Consider the following 16,971-nt stretch of genomic DNA (forward strand, 5'->3'; position numbering starts at 1 on the left):
AATGAAAGATAGCTTTATAAAATAGAATTCAGCTAACCATATTTATATCGCGTTGAAAAATATATTCAAGTATGACTATGAAGTGTAGTTACCAATTACAGCATAGAATGTTCCTTATTTTTTTTGTAAGATTGATCAATATAATAACCATAAGTATATATATGCAGAAAATATTGTGTTAAAACAAACGGTCGATATCAGGCGATGACCCATGTAACAGACATCAATTATGTGAATTATTGTGCTCCTTAGAAGCTCATGGGAACTATACACTTAATCTGTCGTCATCTGGAAATTAAAGAATCCATCGTACAATATTACAAAACTATTATAACGCTTGTCACATAGCTCAAACTCTGAATATGAGTTGCGTGTATGGTTGTCTTGCATTTGTAAACGAGTTCTGTGTAAAGATCGAAGCTAGCAATTTCGAGATAAAAAATTAAAATCGATATAATCATGAATATAATCGCAATAGGAAGAATATGAATTGTCGCGTAGGAGGAGATACAATCTGAAGTTACAAGACCGACGAGATATGTGACAGCAGAAATACAATTGAGAGAAGGAGGTAGAAACTTGCCCTATTTTAAAATCTTTACTGACAATATAAAGAATTACTTAAAAATATGCCGTGACAGCTATTTGACTATGTAACTTAGGATACTGTGGAAGATCAAATATATTTACAATGTTACTTAGAGGTTTATTAATTCGGATTCATGTTATATTTGGCGTTAATTGTTTCTTTCTGCTGACAGGTAAACTATATAATTGTGTAAACATTTACATAATGACTTAATTTTAGATAATAATCATTATACAAAAAACGTTTTTATATTTTTTGTTTACAAATTATTGCATATAAATAGACTTAAAGGATATTTTCTCTCCGAAACAGCCCTCATTTTTAAAGGAAAAAGTGCATAAAAGTTTTTGCAATTTTAGGTTGGCTTGTTATTAAAAGTAGCTATGTCTGTAACAATTGCTAAAGAAAAAAACATGCAGTTTTCGTGATGATATTAACCAGTGTTCCAAATTTAAAATACCATCATATGTTCAATGTTCATCGTGTTTAAGGCCTGTTTTTCTGAAAATCTATTGCAGTTTAAATAAAGAAATACATGTATATATTCGAAACATGTCAATATTCAGCAGTACGTTGCGATACAATAATTAAAGAATAAAAGGCTTGTCTGCAAGCCAGCTTGATATACTTCTTTAAACTAAATGGACACATTTTAGCTTTCATGTCTGTATTATCGTTTTATCATTTATGTACCAAGTTAACTATTGTACGTTGATATAAATAAATGCAAATATGTTATGTTTAACCTTCCCATTCAACAATTTCAATTCTAAAATGAAAATAACTTTTGTGTGTACATATCAAGGCATTTATCAATCTTTTGTCTGATATATAATATTGAAGTGTACATTCAAATATAACTTAATGATAAATACGAGCAATATGAAAACTGAAACCACATTCTTAATAGATATATAACACAGCCTACAACTAAATTGACATTGACATAAAAGAATATTGTTATCATTATTATCACTGGCTTTACATTTTGAAACGATTTAGCTGTTATCTTCGAATTAAACTGCGGCAAAAGTATACAATACTGCACATTGAAAGAGTAAAGAGATATCTTTCAATGAACGTTTATTTTTAAATGCTACCAATTAATAGCATAATTACGAAAGTCAGGTAAGAACATTTCAAATTCATGAATTCGTCATTGACTACACAATTTCGTGATATTAAATTGACGAATTTCAGAATTCATCAACATGTATTCATGACTTGACCGTTATGAATGTACAATTTCAACATCACACGAATTTAGGATTTCTACTTCATAAATTCAACTTTATGAATTCTCGTTTTGATTTCAACTTTGCGGACTCTTTAATTTCATGAAATGTCGATTGTGAAATTCTTGTTTCAAATTTTACGATTTCTGCTTTGTGAATTCATGATGTAAACCTTACGAATTCAAGATTTCAATTTTCTTCTGGATCATGTGACTTCGGCACTGGTGACGTCATTGTAACTTTTTACAACAGGTTTTGAGAAGTTGAGAAAAAGATTGTCAAGTAGAGTGATATATTTTACATGTATTTATAAGTAAATCTAGAACTAATGTATTTTCGTCTAAATTTTTTAAATCTAGATCTGATATGTCCTTCACGGTGTTGTTGCTACATCTGCTTTGACGAATGGATGGATATGTTTCCAAAAATAAATTATTTTTTGTTCCGAAAGATAAGTCAGACGTGAAATAAACTTGGGTTCCTTTGTAATTTTGAATTGTACAATATTGGTTTTACGACAGATGCTTTATCATTTTCTTTTTATTTTCTGGTATATTATGACCAATTCAAACTTATACGCATTATACTGGTATTTTATGAGATGTTACCTTCGTTTGAATGAATCTGTAGCACAGTAAGTTTGTTTGTTAGTTTTGGGTTTTAAGTCACATCGACACGGTATAGGTCATATCGCGACGTTCCAGCTTTACTGGTGGAGGAAGACCTCTGGTGCCCTTCCGTGCATTATTTCAGGCACGAACGGGCACCGAGTAGAACCACCGACGTTCCATAAGCTAGCTTGATAGCTTCATCACATGAAAGAATCCAAAGTCCCTGTCGGGATTCGAACCCACAGCGGTGAAGGGCAAATGAGCACAGTAAGAAAGACTGCTTATATGAAAACTAGAAATCAGCTAGTGGCTTGGAAACCTGATGAAAACTGTTTTATTGTGTATTCAAGTCTTATTTCGTAATTATATTACCATACACACTCTTTTTAGAAATTATTAATGACGATGGATACAAATATTTATTAAATTTTCCCTGTATCACGAGTATATTATTCATGCAAAGTAAATTATATAATTGAAAGGAATTATGACAAGGTGTTATTTATGTCTTTACATGTTTTATATACCCTTTGATGGGCATATTGTTTCTTTACATGAGCCGGTGAAACTTCATACCACTCTCAACTCGAAACTTAACATTGAAAATAAGCCATTATTTGAAATAAGCAACTAACGTTATACCAAAATATAAAATTAGTAGCAACTTATTATCGAATTTGTAGTGTATTATACTAGACCTTGATTAAATCTTTGAAAATTATACATAAATTATATATAAAATCCATTACCAATTTTTACAGAGAAAACAAGAGAGAAAACATTTGAAAAGAAACTAAAAAAAATACTCTCGTGAAATGAACCTTAAAAATTGCGCAATGCCAATTCAATTATTGTGACACTAAAAGTACAACTGATTCATTGCAGGACTTGGTTTTGGAGATATTGTTTTATCTCCGTTGTCACCAAGTGCAGCAGAAAATAATTCTTTGACTTTGACATGTACTAACAGCGGAGATGAAAGTGATACACTTTTCATTTGGAAGCGTGTAATGAGAAATGAATCTGCATATAATATAATTGGACTTATAAATGCATCATGTAATGCTGTCCTACAACCTGTAGACACAAATGAGTATGAGTATGGCTGTCCCAGCAGAAAACAATACACTTGGACAATCAAAAAAGTTACCAGAGAAAATGAAGGAGATAAATACCAGTGTACAGTCGATTCTCCAGGAGCAAACAATAGTAATGAGGTGAAAATTTCTGTTCAAAGTAAGTTGAAATAACACTTATTGCAATTTGTTAAAATCTTGATATTTCCTGTGTAATTTGATATAGCTTTGTCATGTTTATAAATTAAATGCAACTTTTATGTCTTGCTTCTGAAACAGTATTGTAATGAAATATATATTTAGATGTTTTAGCATTTCAACGGCCTTAATAATTAAGTTCTTTTATATGATCGTGAAATATTATTCGATCTGAATACAAATGTATATGACTTTCCTAAGTAATACAATTAACAAAATGTTTATACATAAACTGTGTAGTTTTTAAATCTATTGAAATTGTGTAGAATCTTTTTAAATCTGTAAAGTTGCCGTATTGCATGAAAAACTTTACATCACAGGAAACAGATGAACGTGAAAAGGATGTCATCGTACGTTCTATTTCTGTGCAGGCTTAAATAATCTTTTCATTCCTTTTTATTTGAACATTTCTGATATTGTCTTTAGCATAAACTGTCCACGGCAGATATTATTCATTCTTTTATCTTAACGTCGCGTCCCTCTGGATAAAGACTTCTCTTGCTTCCGAGACGTGATAGGGACCATCCGTTGTCCTGATATAAATATATCAAAAGCGTACAATATGTTATCCTCTGAAACCAGAAAGTCTACACACATTGTCTATTGTCTATTGTACCTCTGCAAAATTTGTCAAACTAGAACTGTGTCCAAAGGACACCGATGCCCCCACTGACAACATACATATGGTATATAGTGAAAAAAATCAACAAAGTGCCATAATTCTGTTAAATTTGGTCGCAGCAAAAATTCCTTCCTTGACTACCATCTACACATTAAGGTTGTTCATCCCTGGAAGATTAAGCAAAATCTGCCATCCAGTTTAAGAGGAGTTGCGTTCACAAACTTTTTATATGGTATATACAGAAAAAATCAACAAAGGGCTATAATTCTGTTGAATTTGGTCGCAGCGAAAATTCCTTCCTTTGCTACCATCTACACATTATGGTTGTTCATCACTGGAAGTCAAAGCAAAATCTGTAATCCGGTTTAAGAGGAGTTGCGTTCACAATATTTCTACATAGTATATAGAGAAAAAAATCAAGAAAGGGCCATTATTCTGTTTAATTTTGTCTCAGCAAAAATTCCTTTCTTTACTACCATCTGCACATTAAGGTTGTTCATACCTGGAAGTTTAAGCAAAATCTGCGATCCGGTTTAAGAGGAGTTGCGTCCACAAGATTTCGGGAAGTACGGACGGACAGACGGACGGACGTACCAACATTTGATATTTAAGAGGCAAATCAGCTCATAAACTACACCTGGACTAAAGTCCATAAGCAGAATTAGCTCATAAAAACAAAAAAATAGCCTTTAATTTGAATTTTATGAGTTTTTGTTCTTTATTTCACTACGGAATGAAGCTCATAAATATCAAATGTTTGCTCGGACGGACGGACAGACAGACGGACAAGTGCAACGCTATATGATGCACCCAACTTTGTGGGGGGCATACAAAGTAGTTGTTGAGTCTAAATTGGGCCCTCCACAGTAGCCTGGAGGTCATGGGCTTTCAGTATGTTTGTTGTTAAAGTAAACAATTCTTCTGAAACTTAAGAGGCACAGCCTAGATATGTGTGGCATACAAGATTGTCTTATTGCCCTCTAGTTTGTTTAGATAAGGACTCGGGGTCAATATTTGCAGATACAGTGTTAAACTTTATATTTTGAGCTACAGCTGTAAAACATGAACAATATGCATCATTTCAGAAATAGAATTAGACATTTACATTAGTTTACCTCGCAATTGACCCAGTAAACTACCTTTCCTAAATAGTTCTTCAACTATGAAAATTGGTCAAAGTACCGGTACACAATTTTCAGACACATTATTGATATTTGACCTAGATTTTGACCAGGAGACTAACTTATTTGTATTGAGAGGTACAGCGTTTGAAAAACTACAACTGTTTCAGTTATAAATTTGATCTGAACTATTAGGTGAAAGTTTACCCAGTGTCATACTTTGTAGTTCCCTTTAGCATTATAGAGGTTCTTTTTATTTTTATTTCTCAACAACTTTCTCATCTGTCATGTCCTGTTAAAGTTTCAAAAAATACCATTGACCAATTACCTAAATCATCTGTTGTTTCTATTGTTTTTTGTTCTAGGTTCACTGGTTCTTGTTGCTATGTCGTGTGGGGGTTAGGTTCATTGAACGCCGCCTTTCCTTGTTGATCTTGTTTATCATATTTTGACAATATTAAGGATTGCTATGCACCTTGGTTAAAATTCTGTCAGGGGTAAACCGTGTTGCCATTGAGCAAGAAATTTTATACGTATTGCATATTGCTGGTTGGTTGCAGGAACGGGTTTGAAAGTATTACAATAACACGGGAATGGATCTCCGTATGTATATCGTATGAGCATCGGTAAAAACTATATGTGAACTTCCGCTGCACCAGATGTGAAGCATAACACCAGATGTGACTGTATAAATAGGTCAATCGCAGGTTAAGTTTTCATCTTTTTAAACATTTTTATAAAATTCAAACGCTTTTATTAATTTTCATTCCAATCTATGTTTCAGTTCCAATAACTAGTGTTGAGTTGATAACACCAACCAGTTCAATTGTAACTGTCATGGAAAAAACAGAAACAGAATTCAAATGTAAAACATCCGGTGGCCTTCCAGAAGCTACTGTCACATGGTATAAAAACAATGGTACATCTAGCCAACCAGGAGATGAAGTTGCTATATATGCATTAATAAGCTCATCATCGGTTACTGTTAATGGTCTTAAAGAAGTAACAAGTATATTAAGATATTTATTGTCACGAAATGAAAATGGATTTACAGTGTACTGCAAAGCAAGTAATACTGCTGGACAAACACCAATTATTTCAACAAGAAAGCCACAGCTGAATATTCAGTGTAAGGTTTGTTTGTTGTATTGGGATTATAATTTTCAATTTTTATATGGATAATAAATGTCACGCAATATTCATGACATGTTATATATGTATTACAAAAAAAAAACGATCATGTGTAATGGTGGATGATTCTATTATTTTGTCATATAATAACGTTCATAACGTATCTAATTAATGGTAATTATACATGTATCCTAACATCGGAAATTTTGTTTCTTTTTAGATCCACCGGGTTTCCCACATATAATAGATTTCATTGATGGTGTGGAGTATAGGGTTATAGAAAACACTCAGGGACAGCTTTCATGTAAAATATCCGGGGGAAACCCGTTACCTACTTTAGCATGGGACTGTTATAACAGTGGCACACTTGTGGCAACTAGTGGCGATACAGTTGCAAACAACCATACATGGGTTGCTAAACGTGGAAAAGATAAAATATGTCATTGCCGTTCTTTTCATTACAGCGGATCTAAATCGGTGTCTATCAACATTAAAGTCCTATGTAAGTGCTTTTATGATTACACACAATATCTAATTTTATCAAATATAATATACACTAACGAACAAAAGAAGGAACGGGTCAATTTATTTTGTGAACTAACTATAGTTTTCTGATACGTTTATTAAATTTTATTATATAACTTACTCAAATGTAAAAACACGCCAAAAATGTGGGTTTTGCTGTAAAACATTACAAAACAAATAACACCATTTAAAACCACAAAACGTTATTAGTTGCATGACCTCCTAGAGCTGCAAAACATGCCATACTTTTCTTGAAATATTATTTATTCTTGCCTAGTGAATATTCCGACACTTTTGACAGAAGACATAATTTATTTTCTGATCGTAAGTGTACATTACAGTTTTGTATAGTTTATGTAAAGTTTTAATTGCAAATTATATATGTATATATATATATATATATTATATATACATAATATACCTTTCAATCAGATATTGAAACAGGATAATCAAATATATCAATGATATTCAGTTTATCAGGCTTCCATACCGCAACGGTGGTAGTGTTAGTAGTTTTCACTTGCAATAGCACAGAGTATTTTAAAACTTCCACTTACTGAAGATATGAATGATAACACACTGTTGTTTTCTTTTTTAAGATCCTCCAGTAATACCCACTTTCATAATACATGGAACAGTTGTAAGTGGAACTATATCAGTTATCAAGAACAATGGATTTTCAGTTAATTGTAGTAGTTCTTCAAATCCAATTCCTACATATATATGGACTTCTTTAGACATTTACAACAGGTCTGGATCAACACTTAATGTAAATAATATACAGGGCGAAAGTAGATATACATGTGAAGTACAGAACACGATGAATCCTACAACAGGTGTTAATGTCACGAGTAGTAACTCCTCATATTTTGATGTACAAATGCTATGTAAGACTTCTTTACTTTTCATTTCATAAAGAATACTATCTACTTCGAATTCTACTTTCAATATACTTTCAATATACTTATGACTTATTATTCGTGCTTGTTTGTTAATATTAGAAATTTGTTTTGGTAAATATTGCTATAGGAATTCCTTTACCTATTTGAGTAAATTTACGCTATCTTAAATATATCAATTTTGTCATTTTCGTCGTTTTAAAGGTATCCCATATTTTATTCATGTAACCAATAAAAAACACTAAAAACAAAATAAATAGAAAATAAATTTTATTTTTCATGCATGCTATGTGCATTTTGCTTTAGACGCTCCATCAATACCAACATTTAATTACTGGAATGCAAACGGACACTCGATACCAACACGATCATTAGATGTTATAAAAGACGATACGTTTAAAGTAGCTTGTATATCTGACGGCAAACCGTCGCCAGCATACTACTGGGATAATCATGGTAACAACAGAATACTGACAATAACCAGGATTGAAAGTGATAAAACAAGTAGTGTTTGTAAAGCCACAAATACAATGAAAGAAACAGTAGGACAAACGTTGACAAGATCCGCTTCCGCTGTTTTAACAATAAATGTTTTATGTAAGTTATATTAATTAATCGTTCAAATACCAATATGATTAAATTAATTTTATTACTTATCTCATGTTTATACTTTACATTTTGAAAATAAATAGAAAATATAGATGTTGAACGATTCGCTAAACCACAGTCATAACTTAATCGTATCAGGTCAAAGCAATACGAGTAAAATTAGTCTCCCGTTACATAAAATGCTACCATAATAATAGCTTTTCGTTACCTTCGATCATACAAAATATATTCATTAAAGTAACATACATGTACAATTTAAGTGTAAGCCAGATGATGACTGCCCCTCACCGCCGTGGGTTCGAATTCCGACAGGGACTTTGGATTCTTTTATGTGAGGAAGCTATCCAGCTAGCTTACGGAACGTCGGTGGTTCTACTCAGGTACCCGTTCGTGCCTGAAATAATGCACGGAAGGGCACCTGAGGTCTTCCTCCACCAGTAAAGCTGGAACGTCGCGATATGACATATACTGTGTCGATGTGACGTGAAACCCAAAACAAACAAACAAAGATGACTGTCTGTATATGTCAGAATAATTATACGATTTTAACTGTTTGATTGAATTTCAGCGAGTTATTGATTTTCCTACAGTGATAATTAGTGGGGATAAAGTTTAAATGTAATGGTATGTACCTGGTCGCATGTCAAATGGATATGAATGATCATACTTGTTTTTGGAAGATGTTTGCATAAGTTTATGGAAAGCACTCATGAAACGAAGAGCGATTACTTTTTCAAGCTGGAGAAAATATTGTTGTTTTAAAAATAGTTTTGTTGATCTTAAGAATGTGGACGTATTTAATTACGGTGATCTAAATTGATCTGGTTTAATTTGTTGTATTGAATGGTATATGACTCTTGATTTATTTTCATTGTTGAGTTATTATTGTTTTTCTAGTTGATTTAAGTGTTTGGTAATATTGTCTTGTCAAGGTTTCTATTGTCGATGCATAGGTTTAAAGACATCTGTTTATAAAAGTTGTTTTTGGTTTAATTTGTCCACGGTTAGTATCTTCTCTCTCCTCTAGTACACCACCCCCTGCCTCTGGCCCTTACCTGCATCCTTATTTTTGTTGGTATTTGAATTGTTTTCATTTTACTCATCTTCGATTTGTATGACTTCCTATTTGACTTTTTATAATGGCTTCCGTCCATCTTTAAACCCTGTGCCCTCTTCCGATTTTTGTTTTATACCTCCTAAGCTGTTGCTGGTGCTTGCTTGTGTTGAGGATGCATTTACTTAATTATCTTTGTTTTAAAAATTTCATTTGTTTATTCTTATCTGTGATACGCAATCTTCATAACCTCTGATCCCCTTTCAAAATTCCAATTTATTTAGTTCCGCCCATTGTTTTCTCGTTTAGGGCACACGCTTTTTATTACTTGGGGACCATACGCCGCTTTTCATGGAATGGCACTGAAGTGTCACATTGAAGGTTCCATGATAACCGCCGTATGAACACATCTGCGGATGTTTCTAAATTCAAAATTTTACTATTTCATGTTTAAATGTTGAATTCTGCTTAAGCCGGTGCTAGGGGGCGTGGACGGTAACTTGCACTTTCCAGTACTGTCCATGAACAGGCTCAATCAAACCGAGCCTGCAACATTTTCAATTTTGCCGTGTTGGGCTTTCTTTAGGGATTCTATTTTAGGGTTGTGATAACTTGCTGTCAAGTTAAATATTTTTTGCTAAATGTTTATGGTTTATACTAGTTGAAAAGTAATTCATTTTGTGTCCTGTATTTTTTGTTGCATTGTGTATTTTTTTTTTTATTTAGAACTTGGACTTGGACTTGCCAGATATAATTATTAATTCTTAAATAAGACGTAAGAAAAGATAGTGTGTGTATAATAGTAATTAAATTGTGTATGTTTGTTTGGGTGTAAATAATGATCTGAGACACTTTTAGTTGACGAAACTCTTCCTAAGATTATACACATCAAAGCCATTTATTCCCCTGACAGTATGCAAAATCAAACATCTAAAATATGAATATGATATGTAACATTAAATATGTTTGAAATCAATTTTGTTATTGCGTAAAATTAAAAAAAAAATTCTTAACATATTGATAAATTTTAAATATGTTTAGTTACTATTATAAAGATACAGGTCTTGCTTAAGACTTGTGTTTGTACTTTAATCGCTTGGCGAGAAAAATAAGTTTTATACAATTCTTTTAAAGACCCGCCTTCGGTTATAACATTGATGTATGAAAACGGACATATTTTAACAACAACTCTGAAAGTCAGGGAAGGAACACCATTCAAAATTACATGCAGTAGTAACAGCAATCCGCCTTCTTTCTACAACTGGACGGGGACAGTCTCTTCAACGTCTGCTGTATTGAATGTGAACAAAGCTATGAAGTCGCACGCCGGAACATCTACGTGTAATGTAGAAAATGTAATGTTGAGGACATTTGCCAATCCTGAAATACAGAAAACAGTTAGAATCAGTAAACGCTTGGACCTTACAATTTTATGTAAATACTTTTTCTTATCTGTTTTTTTTCTATTGTATTTTTTCCTGATAAAATGAGTCTTTGCATTATAATGAGTGGTAGAACTACAACGATTTTGAAGGGTTGTGCTTACTAAAAAGCTTACTCAGAAGTAAATTGGGTTCGTATGTTATGCTTTTATAAAGCATATTTGATTGAAAAGCATTGCAACGTTTTTCAACTTTGCGGCAGTTTCTACAATTAGAATAATTATTGCGAATGATCTGACATATTGCAAAGTAAAAAATAAATTCCAGTACAATAATGTATTATTGAATTCATGCCTTTTAATTCCAGACCCCCCTAGGATAGGAGATTTAAGTAATATAAGTGTTGTTGAAGATTCTCCGTTGAACGTTTTGTGTCCTGTCACTGTTGGTAATCCTCCACAGACTACATTTGAATGGTTACGAGAAGGACGGGTGTGGACAACAACTCAACAACTAACAATAGATGCGGTATCTAGGTCTGATGCAATGTTCTATACTTGTAAAGTAACTAATACAATGCAAGCAACCGGAGAGAAGGCTGTTTCCTTTGATGTAACAAACTCATTTTATCTCAATGTATGGTGTAAGTATATAAATAGTTATGTTTTTAATTAATCTTCCTATGAGACATCAATGTCATAAATACGTATTTCATCATGAACTTGATAAGCATGCAACTACTCATATGGCCATGTTATTTCACATCGATGATAAAGTCCGTTGCATTTCTTTCAGTTATACAGAGATAGAGCAATTACTTGAGCACACTTCTGCATAAGTTTACAATTTCAACATTACCATGTGTTAATGTGTAACCCTGCATAAACGGCTATTAAGGAGCGTGGACGGTCACTTTAACATTCCCGTACTGTCCATGAACATTTTCAATCAAAACGAGACTGCATTTTCAATTTTGTAGTATTGGACGTTCTTTAAGGATTACATTTCTCACTATTATGAGAATGTCGTAATAAGTCCGAAAACTAGATCAAAAAAGAGCAAATAAATATATGCGTTTCTAGACCACAGATTAATAAGAAATATGTAAGGTTCACATTCATTACATACTGGTTATCATGAGTATATGCATAAGGTGTGAGTCAACAAGAAGGAACGTCAAATAGACAAAAAACTACCATGCAATAAAAAATAAATGTAATATTTGACACGTTTTCAAAAAAAAACTGTTTATACGTGCAACGTGATTTATTTAAGTAAACATTGTTGAATCTATTTATTTTTTTCTTATTTCAGATAGTGCAAAAGTACAGAATTTTTATATTTATGGAAACGAAGGGAAATCTTATGTTGTCAAAAATGAGCACGACAGAGTTGTGTTTATATGTGTGGTCGATAGCAACCCTGGATCTAATATGTCTTTGACATACTCTAGGGAAGTCTTAGAGACGAAAAATAACGTAAAACAATTAACACATGTTGTTGGTTCAACAAAATGCACTATGAATGGAGAATATAAATGTATTGGATACAATCAGTACAATAATGAATTTTCTCATCAGACTATTGACCTGTTTATCAATTGTAAGTTATGTTCATTAAGTAACCTTATTATAATGCAATCCTGTCAGCCTTGCTCTGGTATGTCATACTTAATCTTTATAGGAGTAGCTGAACTAAGGTTGTAAAAAAGATTTTGTTTTTCTTAAAACAAGATAGCATGTATACAACTTATGTATGCAACACGTTATTGTAGACTTGTTTAGGGACTTTTTAGGTTAGGCAATACAGGTAAAGAGAGTTCTATAGGGTGGATAAACAACTTTTTTGTCTTTATATTTTATCTCGTTTCCACGAGATAATTACTCGAGAGAAGAACTTATAAAAAATTTCATAACGATTTCTTAATTTAAAAGAAAGAAAAAGTCCAATTCTAATTATTAATGTTGCGCGTGAAAAATAAAATGTAGCGCGATAAAAATAATTGTTTTATAAAAACGAAAATGCTTGATAGCAGTGCCGAGATATTTATATTATTAATACCTTGATCCTTCCCACAACAGAGCTAATTGATTCACATGACATCATCATTTTTCCACAGAAAACAGATTATTTGTTTGAAAATACCAAGATCATGCGTCTGTATGAGCTATTATTAGAACGAAATTACTTGAATTATTTGCTATAAAAACGATTATTTTTAGCTTTATTTTCAAATGCCACGTTTTACTAGATTCGAATTTCTCATGTCGTTTCCAAGACAAACTTACTCGAATACTCGAATACATAATTTTCTTATAAAAAGGGGTGATTAAATTTAAAAGAATGGAAAACACATGCCACCTCCTTGCCAACGCAGTTGTTCCCTTCAGTAATAACATTCGGTCAGACCTGTTTCCTGCGACTTTCTTTGTCTTTCATCTCTCAGCTTGCATCCTCTTGAAAAGATCAAAACATTTTGAATTTTTTAGATAATTGTAAATGAATTCTTCGTCATTGAAAAATAATCATGGAAAGACTTAGAATTTAAAGACTTCAAATGTTTTTCGTATTAATTAATAATAATAATAATTCGTGATGACCAGAAATAATCTTTTAACAATACTTTATGTAACTGTTGTCAAAAATTTCACAATATCAATTTGGTTTGATCGTGGAAGATTATCTTTCAGGTTCTCCACGCCCATCGCCTTTTGTTATTCTGAGGGACACCGTTAGCAGTGCACAGCATATTCCCGCTGTCTTAACGTTTACTACACTGGCTTATCCGGAAACTGCGTTAGAATTTAAATGGTATAGATGGTATAAAAATGTGTGGCAGCAAGTTTCAAACAGTAAAGAATTTCAAATAGATACATTGAATCTACAGACAAATCTAACGATCAAATATGTTAACAGGACATATTATGGAGCATATCAACTTCAAGTTAGAAACTCTATTGGAAGTTACACACAGCTGTTTTACCTTAGATCAGAAGGTAGACATTTAATTATTTAATATAATATCTTTTTGTATCTTTTTTGTTTTACTTTGAGTATGATATCATTCTCATTCTGTTCCACGTGTATATCTAATCAACAATCTAGTACTATAATTTCTCTTAAATTTTTTACATTTTTACATGTTTAGTCCAATCCTATATATAACTATATTAATAGATATACCAGAGAGTCCGCGAGACTTTCGGCATTTATGTGAACAACTGGGAGAAACATCAATTACAGTACAATGGATACCAGGTTTGGATAATGGTCCGCGTCAGACATTTGTACTACGATACAGAAAAGGCTTAGACAAAAATTGGAGAGAAATAGAAATTTCTGATGAAGGACAGGATATAATGAACTATACAGTTAGTTCACTAATCAGTGGAACTCAATATGAAGTAGTTTTATATGCAAGAAACAAGGTCGGAACTTCAAGTCAATCTAATGTTTTGAGGATCAAGACAGGTACTAAAATAGATATCAGTCTGTATTATCTTTTTACAAAACCAACATGACGTGGCCTGCAAGTACAATTGACATGCCCTTTATTGTCCATGACGTAATAGAAAGACAAACAAGGTCTTCACTTATATGGCCGTTTGTGCAATATTAAAACTTCGCAAATTGAAATGATCTAACAATATTTTAAATGGCATTTACACACTGTGATATTAATGACATATTAAAAGCAACAGCACAGTGTCGACAAAATCGCCTTCCATTAGCATGATTAGACTGTTTTTAATTTAATTTCGTGTACGTTAAATCAGCTGTAAATCATTAAAATTGATTGATTATTTCAAATGTGCTATTTTTTTGTAGGAAACCAAGAAATCATATTATAATTGTCATTCTTAAAAAATTATATATTTAGGCAATCTGAGGCAAATAAAAAACAACAACGTTAAATAATGATGATAAATCTTTCTTTTTTTCAGAAAGATCATCAGAGTGTGAAATTAATAGTCGTTTAAATGAAAGCACATTGGCAATTGTCGTTGGATGTGTCCTCGGAATCGTCATCATTTTATTAGCATGTTACGCAGGTTATATCACCCTATTGCTGAAGAGAAAAATTGATGGGAACGGTAAAACAATGTTTTAAATTGTTCATGTTTAAATAAGACCTTTCACTTGTTATTGTTGGTTTACCTAGTAATTTTTAACTTAACTTTTGTCGAATTCTGTTCAAAGTAATGTTAGAGTTAATGGACTTAACAATGTATGATGTATTGAAAATACTTTATTGTATTATGTACATTAATTTTAAGCAATTTCATTGAATATACACCTATAGTAATAATTTAACTTGTTTAAAAATCGAAAATATATTGAAAACAAAACGGTTTGATTACTTGTTTAGAATTTTGTGTAACATTTTTCTTTAAGTTATGCACAGCGTCATGTTTTTATTTCTTTTGTAGTCTCAATAGTTGGTATTTTATATTTCAGTTCAAAATGAAGTACAATTGGCGTAAGTTTTTTTCACATCTAAGTCTTCAAGGTTCTGTGTATAAATGAATAAAAAATTTAGCCAGTAATAAATTACTTAAGCATCAATTAAAATAATTGTTGTATTAAATGCTTTCAGGTTTTTTTATTTTTATACATTAAAATGTGCACATTTTGTATTTATTCTTGTCTAGGATAAGAAATGGTGCCCCAATGTATGCTAATATATCAAATTTAGCAATTGAAGGTCGTGAACAAGACTTGGCAGATATGCCAAATTCCATGCCTCCAAGATTAAACTCTGATGATGTCACTGAGTACATGACACTTGATGAACAGTTAAGGGAGAACATCGAGACATATAACAATATAAATGTTAACGGTTAGCAGCTGTGAAATTAGAATGACTGGAAGTAAAAAAGAATTGCAGACAGTATATACTTATTGATGTAGGAATACGAATCAAATAATATCCGTATTTCAATAAAAAAACGTTAGGACGCATATGTATATCAAACGTAATCACATGCCGGATTGAATTTTAAAAGGGAAACATTTGAAATTCTACAACCACAAGACTGATAGCTTAGATATAAGTGTATCATTATATAAATAGTCTCTAAATGCAGTCTGTGTACTTTGTAATGATTTCAAAAATATATTGTGCGTTCTACAAATCATCAACATTGTGCTTTATAACGAATTATATCGGGTTACTTCCTTTAAGTATTACACAGACTTATTTCATATAAGTCGGCCATTTTAAGCATGAAAAGTAAATATTTCTTCAACTGCCTTACTTCTTTTTTAAAGACATATTAGACTGAAACAAGTCTACCTGCGGTTGTGACAAAAGTAAAGAAGAAACGCTTTATTTGTAATAGTCGCACAATGTGAAAATAAGGCAGAAAAAAATCATCTTATACATTGATAATTTTAAGAATATCTCGTATGAACAAATACAACCTTAGTTGATGTTGCATTCATTCATAAGAAATAGTGGGGTTTTGCGACATGTGGGAATCTTATTACTTTTATCATTTCTTATGTCATTTATGTAGATCATTTTGTGCGAATGCATATTGCTATCCTTTTTTATGTACAACATGGAGCAATCTATATATATGTTTCGTATCATGTTCTAGAAAATACAGCGTAACCATGACATATGTTCTATGTTTATAACACGTATCATTTTACTTTTATTAAAACATAAATTAAAGAATATCGCAAAAAATAGCAAAACAAAATATATGCATTAAGAATTATAAGCATAGAAATAGATTTCACGATAAAATATAGTTTGTTTCTTATACTCTCTCTGTACAGTAATACTTGCATTTACAAGAAGAGAACATCAAAATTACTCCTAAATACTAAAATACAAAAGTAATACTGAATGAATAGATATACAACGGTTTTAAATGATTTCAAGTGTAAAATTAATCTTGCCAAAATCAA

General features: G+C 31.8%; 1 protein-coding gene across 1 annotated transcript; it reads left to right on the forward strand.

The window, feature by feature from the left end:
• Positions 1-1,141: 1,141 nt before the first annotated feature.
• On the forward strand, positions 1,142-16,809 carry LOC132732988 (synaptogenesis protein syg-2-like). The gene is made up of 14 exons (XM_060719542.1): positions 1,142-1,157; positions 3,321-3,671; positions 6,237-6,581; positions 6,804-7,085; positions 7,708-7,995; positions 8,314-8,604; positions 10,805-11,104; positions 11,420-11,695; positions 12,367-12,654; positions 13,743-14,048; positions 14,230-14,523; positions 14,997-15,146; positions 15,511-15,532; positions 15,705-16,809. Exons 1-14 carry the CDS (start codon positions 1,142-1,144, stop codon positions 15,895-15,897), a joined length of 3,402 nt encoding a protein of 1,133 aa, XP_060575525.1. The 3' UTR covers positions 15,898-16,809.
• Positions 16,810-16,971: the final 162 nt, after the last annotated feature.

This window comes from Ruditapes philippinarum, unplaced genomic scaffold (assembly GCF_026571515.1).
Source record: "Ruditapes philippinarum isolate M1 unplaced genomic scaffold, ASM2657151v2 ctg2094_1_1_1_1, whole genome shotgun sequence".
NCBI lineage: Eukaryota > Metazoa > Mollusca > Bivalvia > Venerida > Veneridae > Ruditapes > Ruditapes philippinarum.